Source organism: Moschus berezovskii, chromosome X (genome assembly GCF_049115385.1).
Source record: "Moschus berezovskii isolate FMDL1 chromosome X, NW_MosBer_1.0, whole genome shotgun sequence".
NCBI lineage: Eukaryota > Metazoa > Chordata > Mammalia > Artiodactyla > Moschidae > Moschus > Moschus berezovskii.
The window spans coordinates 18,974,915-18,987,509 of NC_142488.1; the positions used below are offsets into that span (position 1 = coordinate 18,974,915).

The window sequence follows — 12,595 nt, forward strand, 5'->3', positions numbered from 1 at the left end:
AACAGTCTTTTGGACTCTGTGGGAGAGGGCGAGGGTGGGATGATTCGGGCGAATGGCATTGAAACATGTATATTATCATATGTGAAACGAATCGCCAGTCCAGGTTCGATGCACGATACAGGTGCTGTACATGCTCGGGACTGGTGCACTGGGATGAGCCAGAGGGATGGTATAGGGAGGGAGGTGGGAGGGGGGTTCAGGATGGGGAACACGTGTACACCTGTGGCAGATTCATTTCGATGTATGCAAAACCAATACAATATTGTAAAGTAAAAATAAAAGAAAATAGAGAGACTGTACAACAGAAAAAAAATAAAAACATTACATTAAAAAATAATAAAAAATAATTGTTTATGGGTTACAAATGTTGAAAGGATAATACTTGGGATGCTGCTGCTGCTGCTAAGTCACTTCAGTCGTGTCCGACTCTGTGTGACCCCATAGACGGAAGCCCACCAGGCTCCCCCGGCCCTGGGATTCTCCAGGCAAGAACACTGGAGTGGGTTGCCATTTCCTTCTCCAAATACTTGGGATATATTGAGCTAAATAAATTTTTTTTTAATTTTTTTTTATTAGAGGCTAATTATTTTACAATATTATATTGGTTGGTTTTGCCATACATTGACACGAATCCGCCCCGGGTATACATGAGTTCCTCCTCCCGAACCCCCCTCCCACCTCCCTCCTCCCCTTATCCTCCCTCTGGGTCATCCCCGCATACCAGCCCCAAGCATCCTGTAACATGCATCGACCCTGAACTGGCGATTCATTTCACATATGATAATATACATGTTTCAATGTCATTCTCCCAAACCATCCCACCCTCACCCTCTCCCACAGAGTCCTAAAGACTGTTCTATACATCTGTGTCTCTTTTGCTGTCTCATATACAGGGTTATGAAAACCAAAATGAGATACCATTTCACACCAGTCAGAATGGCTGCTATCCAAAAGTCTACATGCAATAAATGCTGGAGAGGGTGTGGAGAGAAGGGAACCCTCTTACACTGTTGGTGGGAATGCAAACTAGTACAGCCACTATGGAGAACAGTGTGGAGATTCCTCAAAAAACTGGAAATAGAACTGCCATATGATCCAGCAATCGCACTCCTGGGCATACACACTGAGGAAACCAGAATTGAAAGAGACACATGTACTCCAACGTTCATTGCAGCACTGTTTATAATAGCGAGGACATGGAAGCAACCTAGATGTCCATCTGCAGATGAATGGATAAGAAAGCTTTGGTACACATACACAATGGAGTATTACTCAGCCATTAAAAAGAATGCATTTGAACCAGTTCTAATGAGGTGGATGAAACTAGAGCCTATCATACAGAGTGAAGTAAGCCAGAAAGAAAAACACCAATACAATATACTAACGCATATATATGGAATTTAAATAAAATATTTTTAAATTGCATTCACCTAATTCTTTTTTTGACCTGTTTTTTTTTTTTTTTTTAATGTGGCTACCAGAAAATGTAAAACCTTGTATGTGGCTCACATAGTATTTCTTTTGGTCAGTACTTCTCTAAAACTCCTTCCACACCCACCACCTAACCCTGACAAAAAAGACTTGAGTCTCCTGCCTGCAGACATTACAGAGGACAAAATGATCTATCAAGGATTTGCTCTTATTCTAATGTGAGTTCTTGAGGCCTGAGGATGAGTCACTTAAGCATGTCCTGCAGACTGTCTTATTTTGTGTCACAATCTTACAAGTGACACTCAGATTCCCCCAGCTCTGCCTCCCCCAAACCAACTCACAAGTCACCCTGGCTTCTATTTACTCTGCAGAGAGAGGAACAATCTATAGGGCATTTTTCTTTCACTTCTATTGAAACTCTTTTCCATTAAAAAAAAAATCTCTGTTTCTCAGATTCTTATTTCTGCAAACGACTGAGGTTGGTAAAGGCCACTGGTTGTCACCTGTCATGAGGACAGCCTGTCCCAGGGACCCCATTCCAATTATCTTTGAGGTTTGATGTGTCTTCCCCTCTTCCTGCCCATCCTCCACTCTAGCCATCCCAGCAAACTTGCCTAATAACCTGGATCACTGATAAACTTGTTAATGGCCAGGAGCAGTTGAATGGAAGGAAGGATGGGCTACCGTCCAACAGGAGAAAACATTATGAAATAGTTTAACTTTGAATTCATGTAAAGAAAAAGTTTCAGGATGCTCTTCAAGAATCTGGAAGGTTTTAGTGTTTAAATGGAGATTTTGCATTACCATTCCAGCACCTGGGAATTTGATGGAAAAGCACAATTTCAGTCCCCACCCCAGACCTGCTGCCTCAGAAATTCTGGAGGTGTGGCCCAGCTCTCTGGGGCACACTCAAGTTGGGGAGCTGCTGGATTACAGCGTTAGTCTAGTGAGCTTCCTGCCTCTTAAACAGAGTCTGACTGTATCATTAACACCTTAAAGGCATGTCAGCCTCATCTGAACCTTAACCATTAAAACAGCTGCACCTATAGCACCCATGAATGTATTTATCTAAAACACCATTTGGAGCTTGGCAGTCCCATAAATTCATTTTTTATGTCTAAGGCAATAACCTTTACTTGCTCTCAAAACTACCTGTTTTGTACTGAAAAAGGAGTTCCTGGTATATTTTCCTCAACTAAAAGAATACATTTGTGCTTGCTCTTATATTAATCATAATCACATATGTATGATAGAGCTTCTCTCAATCTTTGGATTTCCAAACTAGATTAGTAGTCTGTCCACATTATCCTCATAAGGAAATTTGAAGCTGGAAAAAAAAATAAGTGAAATCCCTAGAAGGAACTGCAGTATTTATTTCTGACTAGAGCACATTCAGAACGTTCCAGTTATTGGAAGAATGACTAAAGGAATTGGAGGGCTGCCAGGCTTAGCAAATACAAATACAAGATGCCCAGTTACATTTGAATTTTATATAAATAACCAATATTTCATGGGACATACTAAAGACAAAAAATTGTTCATTGTTTATCTGAAATTCAAATGTAACTGGGTGTCCCTGTATGTTATCTGATAACTCTAGGATGGGGAGCACTGACCGCTGGGAAGGTTGCGGGGGGGCAATTATCCTCAAATACTTAAAAGACTGTTAGGAGAAAAATGGGCTAAAATCAATATGGACCCAGAGACTAGAACCGATGGGTAAAAATGACAGGAAGAGTATTTCTGGCTCGACAGAAGACAGACACTTGTAACTACAGGAATACAAGCAGAGCTGTGCTGAGGAGTCAATATTTGGGAGTGTCTGTTGAGTGGTTAGGCTAAAACATAAAGCCTCTCTGACTTGAAGGCCTATGAATCTCGACACTGCTTGCATTGCCATTCTCTAAAACCCTCCTGACTCCTCAGCTATGCAGATGGATCCAGGTATACATGGATAAGCCCTGGCTCTGCATGCAGGTGAGAAACAAATGGCAGGAAAGCATCTTCTTCCATCGAGGAGTTCTGATTGAACTCATGCCCACCCTACTGGTAGAACAAAATGAAACCTATCTGGGTGCATTTTTTTTCCCTAGTGTGCTATTAAAAAAGCCATTAAGATCATATAAGAATTTTTCAAAAGTGGCTCAATGATCATAAAACCATTCACTGCTTTCAAACATAAAACAGATAAATAAGGAAAACTCACTCTTTGTCCTGCTGTCCATTTCTGGTTTTGACGAGTCTGGAGTTGCTGGAGTTGCTGCAGTTGGAGGTAACTTCTTGCCAATAGTCTGAGGGGGAGAAAAGATGATTTTTACTTATCAAGATGATTCTCTGCATTAAACACAGGAATAAAAACATCAAGATCATGATTACGAAAAGCTCACAACTCATCCCCAAAACTGCACACTTAAGTTTTGATACTGTTCTAGGTAATGGCTGCCAGTCTTCAATTAGGTCTGGACCTCAGGGAAGTGGGAAAACCAGCTCAACAGGGCTTTATCCTTGTAGGCAAGCCATATCTCTTATTGCCATTCTTCCTTGGCACTTATTAAAAGGTTGATTACTTTCAGCAGAGAAAACAGGTACATTTCCCCTTATTTTATGAGAAGTTGGCTCAATCTATGGCTCAGAGCAGGTGCTTAAAAGTGTTTGCAGCGTGGAAGAAAAGCAGGAAGAGGGAGAGCACAAAAGGACAGAAAAAAGGGAGGAATGGAGGGATAGAGGGACAGAAGAACAGACTGATGATGGACAGGTGGAAGGACAGGCAGAAGCCACAGTCCACAACAAACGTGCCTTGCCGCGTCTCCTTCTAGTCATCTACAAGCCAACCCGCAGTGAGAGGAAGCATGCTTGTGTCCTCCAAGGTCTGCCCTGAAGGTGGAACAAGCAGGGCCAACAGCTCCGTTCCTCCTCACCAGCTTTGAAACCCTCCAGGGTTTTCAGTAAGGTCAATGCTGCAGACCCAAGACATCTATTTAGCAATTTTTTAAAAAATACATGAGTTTGTTTTGAGTTCGTTTTCTTCTCTTCATTCATAGCTAATTCTATTGTCATTCGTTATTTATGGACCATCCACAGGGAAGACTAGATATCATCTCTGACTAAAGATAGTCCCCCAAATACAGGCAACTCAGTGACTCAAAGCCACAAAGAAAAAAAACAAGACGAGTTCCAAAGGTGAAGTCTGGCCCCACTCTGCTCCTCCGCCATCACGTATGTGTGCTGGGGATTAACGCCCAAGGAAAATGGCACCTGATACAGGGAAACAGCTGTCAGAACCAAGTAGTTGCATGCATCAACCTCTCCAACAGCGAGGACTTTTCCCAGGGAGAAGTCCAGCCACTGGGAAAACCAAGCATATCTGTCCCTTGAACACATGAAGGGGAGTAAACTGCATGATTCAAATACCGCCCTGTGGCCTGCTTCTTCAGATACAACTGGTTCACCACAGTTTTTCATTTGAAAAAGCTCTTCATGCTTCAAATGCTGAAACTAACATTAAATATGAATATATCACAGAAAGAGGGTAAGATAAATCTAATCCTCAGCCCTTCATGAATTTTTAAAAACATTTATGACAGAAAGCCTTTAAATTTTACACGGTGACATTTTTATTTAGTGCCACAGGGCTTTCTATATTGGATAAAAAATGAAACCCCAAATATTATGCCACTCCTCAACCACCGCTAAGTACTCAAACTAACAACATGGTGTGATTCTGACAAAACGTCAAGGAGGAAAAAAGCTGGTTGTTATTTGGCCATAAGGTCACATTTGATGAAAAACTGTTCTTAGAATTATCTTGAAAAGTCAGGAAGTGACCATAAAAATAGATGCTCTCAGAGTGTGAGCCGCATTCCTGCTCACGCTTCTGACAGACAGCATCTCTCTCCCTTTCTCTGGTTTTCCCTTTTGGGGACCAGACTAAAGCATCACAATTATTAACAAATTAGGAAAAAGAAAACAAAAACAATGAATCCTTTAGTTACTGCTGACAGTAGAGAGAGAAAATCAGGAAAACAGAGCAGTAAACACGATGCCCAACCCTGACTTGGCTTCCACTCCTGAAAAAAATCAGACATCCAATGGTTTGGGCCTTAAGCCAGATGCCCTCCTTTAGAGAAGCCTTCACAGGATGTGTATTTATATGACTCCCCCTTATTTGGTAATGAAAGGAATTGTCACCCTCCAGCTCTGATGTCTTGGTTTACCAGTGATAATCCAGTTTACCAAGCTAAGAGACATCAAGAAAGGCCACCAGTTAAATACACCTACTTCTGAACAGAAAGACATAAGAAAGCAAAGCTTACTCTATTTGTTTTCTGTGTATTTCAGAAAATACAGTACACCGGCCTCTGCACGAATCCCAGCATTGGGGTGATGGTGAAGCTGATGTGGCTGTCATCTTCTGGGGGTGCTACATCTTAACTTCTTTCTTCTTCCTCATTTGAGCCCTGACTAAAGGTCAAGAGGAATGCCAGCTCCTCTCCAATCAGCCTGGTCTTCCAGGCATCTCTCTTTTCTCTAGGACCCAGATCTAGAGAAGTTTGCCTCCCAGACCCATGATACCAGCCTCATCTGGGAACTGTGTCAGGAAGGCCAATTCCCAGGCCCCACCCAGCCTTTCTCAATCATAAAGCCGGGGGATGGTGCCCAGCAGTTTCTGTCTGAACACACCCTCCAGGGTATCGTGATGTACGTTCAAGTGTGACAACCACCAACCTTGATATAAAAGGATTCTATTAGCACTAAATTACCTTTTCCTGGGATTAACAGCTTGGGTGCCTAGTCTCAAACCTAGACAAATTATAAGACATCTTTCTCGCTCTTCTTCCTCTCTTCTCTACCTCCTTCCACCAAATGCCTTCCCCTTCTCTAGTCTCACTGGCATAGGAACTTGTCATTGCTACTAAATGAGTCACTTCAGAGAAGACATGACGTTCAGCAGAGCAGACAAGGTGACAATATCACTGAGGGAGATGGTGGGTGGGGACAGGGGAGCATAGGTGGCCCCGAGACACTTCACCGAAGGAGTACTGAAAGGATGAACGAACGGATAGATGGACAGCAGATGAATGGACAGTAAGATGGCTTTGCACCAAAAATGGAAGACTGTATCTAGCCTCTCTGGGCTCAGACCTCCTTGAAGGCCAGGTGTGCAGATCCCCATGACTGTACCAACCTTCAGGGAAGGCCAAGCCCTGCTGCTCTTCAGTGGCATTTGGGGTGGGAGGTTTCTTCACTGGACAAGACTCTCACACACTCAAGGGCAGTTAGCAACCCTTGCTCCTGCCCAGTAATAGCCTAGAGTGCTCCTTCATCACTGTGTCCACTCCAAACACCCTACACCTTTTCCAAATACCCAATCTGAGAACCTCTCTCCCTTACCCTTCCTCTAAATACAAGAAGAAAGACAAAAGGCAGTAAAATACTTCCTTCTCACCAGACTTCTAGCTTCCCCTACCTCTGAAAACATCTGGACTAAACACGAATGGAAACCCTAGATTTTAAAGGGTTTAAAATCATTGCTCATGAGAGCAATGCCCAGCTCCAATGCACACAAGAGTCCTATGTAACTGAAGGTCAGCCACCATGCAGGCTTATGTGGATGGAAAAACTGGGGAATCGTATCCATATATCTCTCATCCACTTGGCAGGCGGTAGAGGATGTGGAAGAGCATCCAGGATCTCCAGTTTTGGCCTCCTCAGCTGAGTTCAGAGTTCCTGCCCTCCTGGGTATCACAAAGACGGTTTATCCCGGACAAGTATGGGCCCTACACTTCGGGGCTGTGCTGATGCTGCTCAGGATGCAGCTCTTCCATCTTCTAAGAGATCTGCAAATGGGCCCACTTTACCAAGCACTTTCCAAAGGAGGGGGGCTTCCCTTGTGGCTCAGCTGGTAAAGAATCCACCTGCAATGCAGGAGACCTGGGTTCGATCCCTGGGTTGGGAAGATACCCTGGAGAAGAGAAAGGCTACCCACCCCAGTATTCTGGCCTAGAGAATTCCATGGACTGCATAGTCCGTGGGGTCGCAAAGAGTCAGACACGACTGAGCGACTTTCACTTTCACTTTCCAAAGGAGGGACTCCCATGTTCTGCTCCATTGCTCAGCCCAGGTGCCCTCCTCTATTCTGTGCTGTGGCTAAAGACTTCCAAGGATCCACATCCACGTGACTCTGGTCTGACTGCCCCCAACCCAGAGGCCACTGCTGGTCTGGGAGTGGATGTATGTCTGGAGCTGACGTGTAAGGAGGGAGAAGTGCTACAGATGGTGACTGTCTGCAACACACAGTCATCACCAAGTTGGTGTCAACTTCTGTTGCTCCTGTCATGCCCTAAACTCCAATTAAAGCCTGATTTTTAAAATAAGTAATTCAAAAATTCTGTCCTTTGAATAGTTAATATCAGAAGTCCCTCACCTGTGAGCTCTCTTGAAAACAGTATTAACTACAGTTTCGGGGGAGTTTTGTGAACAGTAAGAGCATCATATACACTTCCAGCTCAGCAAGATTTTGGTAATAGAGCATCAGGACAGATAACTCACACATGATTTCAGTTAGTGAAGTTATTTTTTCTTCTTTTCTGTGCCAAAATGAAGAAACTAATGCTTGTAGGAAACACAATCACTGGATTGGACTCAAGTGGAATCCGGTTCCCTAATGACTAATAATATCTGCTTCTCTTTGCAACTGCTGGAGCCTGAGACCAGGATCCCGCTCAAACCAAGCACAAAAATCACTCCTCTGACTTTATTCTAATTCAGATGCAAGCTCCTTTGAGTGCAAAAAAAGTTTCCAGCTATAGGACAATGCTAAGGAGAAGAAAGTTTAAGTTTCACCTCTGGAAATCTCTTCTCCAGCATGATCACAGAAAACTGAAATCACAAAGGCAACCAGGTTGGCGGGGCAAGGGGAGGAAGGAGAGCGCTCTGTACATCCTAGCAGTTGGTGAAGCCCCGCTGTGGGGAGACTAGGCTTTCTGGCAGCTATTCTAGGAAAGGGTGATCTTCTGAGGAGCTAAATGGAGACAGCATTCAAGTGGTTACACAAAGCCAAACACAAGAGATGATGTTTCAAAAAGTTGGTGAGATACAAGATCAAGGATGGCTCTCTGAAGGCATAAATTGTACTACACTAGTATGACAGCACTTTCCCTTTCTGTTCAGTACAGATTTATTAAATATACAAAACACATGAAGCAGTGAAGCGGACGAAAATGCAAGAGGATGCTGAATGTTCCTGCAAACACTGAATCAGTAATTCCCTGGGTTCTCCAGAGTGGTGTGTTGAGGGGTGCCCACCCATTCAGCATGGTCATCCCAAATCCTGGTCAAGATATAGGTCATGGGAGATTGCGATGAGAAGAGAGACAAAACAGTGTCTGTATATGACCATATTCACAACCTTTCAGTTTTCCTTTTCCATCATAACTCAGAGAGATATACAAACTGCTATTTAAACTCACTGTTAACTTTTTTATTTATTCTTACAGGCTCCTTTCATGAACATCTATGACTGATGATATTATGAAGTCTTCTCGGTGCTCAGCAGGGAGAGGTAGGAGCAGGACAGAAGCCCTGTGAGCAGCCAGCTATAGTCCGAGCCAGAAGAGAACTAGTACAAAAGAGTGTCCACACAATGGAGCATCTGTGCACTTTTAATAGAAGATTTTTTTTTTAACTCGCTGGGAAATTTACATTAACAATTGTCAATTCACCCACCTTTCAGCTTAAATGACTTGATCTCAACAGAAGATACAGAATCAAATACAACTCAAAATTCTAAAAATCAAATGCACAGTGCAGTAGGAAAAAAATATATTTGGACCTCCATCCTAGGGACAGAGGTTACTTTCAAAACACCTCACATACCACTGTGTTAATTCTGACATCTCCAAAGGGACATGCTTCATGTGAATCTCTTTCAAACTTGGCTATAAGAGAAGATAAAATGTAAAAAGTAATCTTCTTATTATTATGTTGAGCTTAAGACTTACAATTATTCACATAATGTGTATTTCCCTGGCTGTCTTGAAAAGTTAGTGTTAAGTCAAGTTACATGAAACCTCTCGGCCCAACCAGAGTTAAAGACTTTGTCCTTGAGAGCAAAACCTAGATGTTAATTATTCTCTTATCTCCACAAAGTAAAGGGCCAGAAAGTGTTCACTGAATGGAGCCAGAAATTTGGGGATGACATCTCTTCCCCCTTTGTCCTACCATTAGCATCCTGCCACAGCACAAGACCTACATGAAAGGAGCTGTCCTCCTTGGCAATCCAGCCCCTCATGGAGTCCTGCTGTCTGTCGCTGTCTCATGTCAGCTCTTCTAGCCTGGCTCCTGGCAACAGCAGATTGCGTTCTTGGCCCCCTATGGCCCCTGCCTCACTCCCGTGTTCTCACGCACATGACTCCAATCTATTAATTACTGGTTGCCATAAAGAAGAACCCCATTTCAGCCAGGTTTCTGGTGGACCTCTCTCTGCCTGTGCCTTCCAAATATTCTTCCTAGCTTGCTCCCTCACATTGTCTCAAGTTCCTATTTATTGTGATCAAAGGACTCTCACTTGGAGGGGTCACTAGCACTCATGTATGTGTATACACACACATTTACAATTCTCTTGGTCTGAAATAATTTTCCAAAACATGTTGCCAAGATGTTCCACCAACACACCAACTAAGCACCACAACACCTAATGTCACAAGCTGGCAAATGTGGGAAACACAGAATACTTGGTCTCTGAGAAGTCCTGTAGTTACCGTTTACTTTTATCCTTCACATTATTTCAGAGTTTTCTAAACTTACCTGAACACACCTTACTTCTTTGATACCTGTCAACACATCTCAAGAATGAGCGATCTATGGAAGAGCTGGGTGAGAACATTACCACCTCTGCTTCCTAAATTCTCTTGCCTCATCCTCTCTGTCTCCTAGACTCACAACCTGGAACCCACTCTTGACTACTCTCTTACTGTACCTTTCCATATCAAACCTGCCACCCAGTTACTGCTTTCAGATTCATCCCTTCCCCTTTGACCCCAGCCTATGGACTTTGCTTCTGTCACAGGGACTATTTTGAAAGTTTTCTAGACAACAGTCCTATTCCCCAATTCAAGTTGCTTCTTTGGATCTCCTGTAGACTCAAATTTTAATCACTCTCCACCATCACCCCTTACTAATCTACTTAAAAACACTCAGAATATATACTGTTTCTCAATGGCTATTCATGTAAATTCCCAAAGTCCTGAAGAAATTGGAGGGTTTACTTCTAATCGCTGCCAACATGCTAGATCTCTCCATGACTGGCATCTTTCTCTTGTGCTCTTAGACAAAGAGTAAACTTTCTCTGACTGTAAGACACCTAATCCCATCTTAGATGCTTCCATTAGATCTTCCAGGGTTTACTCTTTCAACCTGTCCAATAGAAATGTTAGTATCTATCCTTTTACTGAATGTGCTTATATGAAGTCTGTTTTATATTTGTATGTTAAACACACACACACACTCTCTGAGACACATGTGTGCATTAGCAGGAAAGATGTACCTGAGAATATGAGCCAAATTCTAGAATTTATCATGCATTTTAACTTCTGCCAGGATCTGATCATTTGGTTCATTTGTTTGCTTTTTGAATACCTCAGGAGACCATGCCCTAAAAAAAACTGGAAAGAACCATCCAATACATGCATTAACTGGATGAGCTGGATTTTCTCTTTGTCAAAGCAAAATAACTTTCTGAAGGTGTAGCAGGGGCTTCCACTCATGCTGGGGAAATGCAGTGCTAAAGAATGAACCAAAACCTACTTAAGTGCTCAATGAGGTGGAGGATGTACATTCAGACAACATTAAAAGCATAGAAGGCAGCTCTCCAAACGTCTGACAGTGTATGAAAATGCTGTTTCTATTCTACCCCCACGGTTCCCGAGAGAGGAGCCTGCATGCTATTTTTTTGTAGGACATCTTCTTCACAGAGGATAAACAAGCCAAAGTAAATTTCCATTTCACATACTACTTCAGCAAAACACAGTTTGCCATTATGCTTTCAAAAGACTCTTTTCTGTTGTTAGGATACATAAAAGGGAATCTCATGCCTTTCTTCTACCAGAGGATTAGTTTTATCTTTTGATTAATAATACCTTCCTTTTAGATGCATTTAGAGAATTTAAGAAGAATGTAGAAAGATGGTAGGGCAGCAGGGAATATCACAGGGCCAGTTTGAGTTATGTTTATCCAGGGCTCTAACAAGAAACTGCCTATACATACATGGAGCAAGTCCTAATTTTCTAATAAAGCAGCTGTATGAATTCAATGAGCATACAAGATCCTTCCCAGCTCTCCAGTATTTTGACTTATTTGGTCCCAACATAGTCTAGGCTATTCCCCTTACCTGGGATAGCATCTTCTCCTCTGCTGCTACTGCTAAGTCGCTTCAGTCGTGTCCGACTCTGTGCGACCCCATAGACAGCAGCCCACCAGGCTCCCCCGTCCCTGGGATTCTCCAGGCAAGAACACTGGGGTGGGTTGCCATTTCCTTCTCCAATGCATGAAAGTGAAAAGTGAAAGTGAAGTCGCTCAGCTGTGTCCGACTCTTTGCGACCCCATGGACTGCAGCCTACCAGGCTCCTCCGTCCATGGGATTTTCCAGGCAAGAGGACTGCAGTGGGGTGCCATTGCCTTCTACTATCTTCTCCTCTAGTATATCTGAATTCCATCTGACCTCTAAGGTGCAACTAAAGTCCAGCTAGCTAAATGTATTCTACTGATGTGCAGCTGACTGTGATCATGACATTTTTATGTGTATGAGATACTTGAGGGCAAAGTATTATTCAGTATTCCTTTCTACCTTTAAAGTGCTCCATCACTCTTCCTTTCTTTCACTCACTCACTCGTTCATTTATTCAGCATTCTTTTCTAGAAATACCATCATGAGTGAACATTTGACTTTGACCACTATTACAGGGACATTAGGGGCTTACCAGGTAGTAAAGTGGTAAAGAACCCGCTTGCCAATGCTGGAGACACAAGAGACGTGGGTTTGATCTCTGGGTTGGGAAGATCCCATGGAGGAGGAAATGGCAACCAACTCCAGTACTCTCATCTGGAGAATTCCATGGACAGTGGAGCCTGGTGGATTACTGCCCATGGGGCTGCAAAGAGTCGGACA

General features: G+C 43.0%; 1 protein-coding gene across 3 annotated transcripts in view; it reads right to left on the reverse strand.

Annotated features, from left to right (window-relative positions):
• The window catches only part of SH3KBP1 (SH3 domain containing kinase binding protein 1), a 342,133-nt gene that overhangs the window by 101,823 nt on the left and 227,715 nt on the right, over positions 1-12,595 (reverse strand). For all 3 annotated transcript variants that reach the window (XM_055438217.2, XM_055438216.2, XM_055438219.2), the window contains one exon: positions 3,638-3,722. In XM_055438217.2, the coding sequence (XP_055294192.1) occupies positions 3,638-3,722 (85 nt within the window). The remainder of the gene's footprint in view (positions 1-3,637; positions 3,723-12,595) is intronic.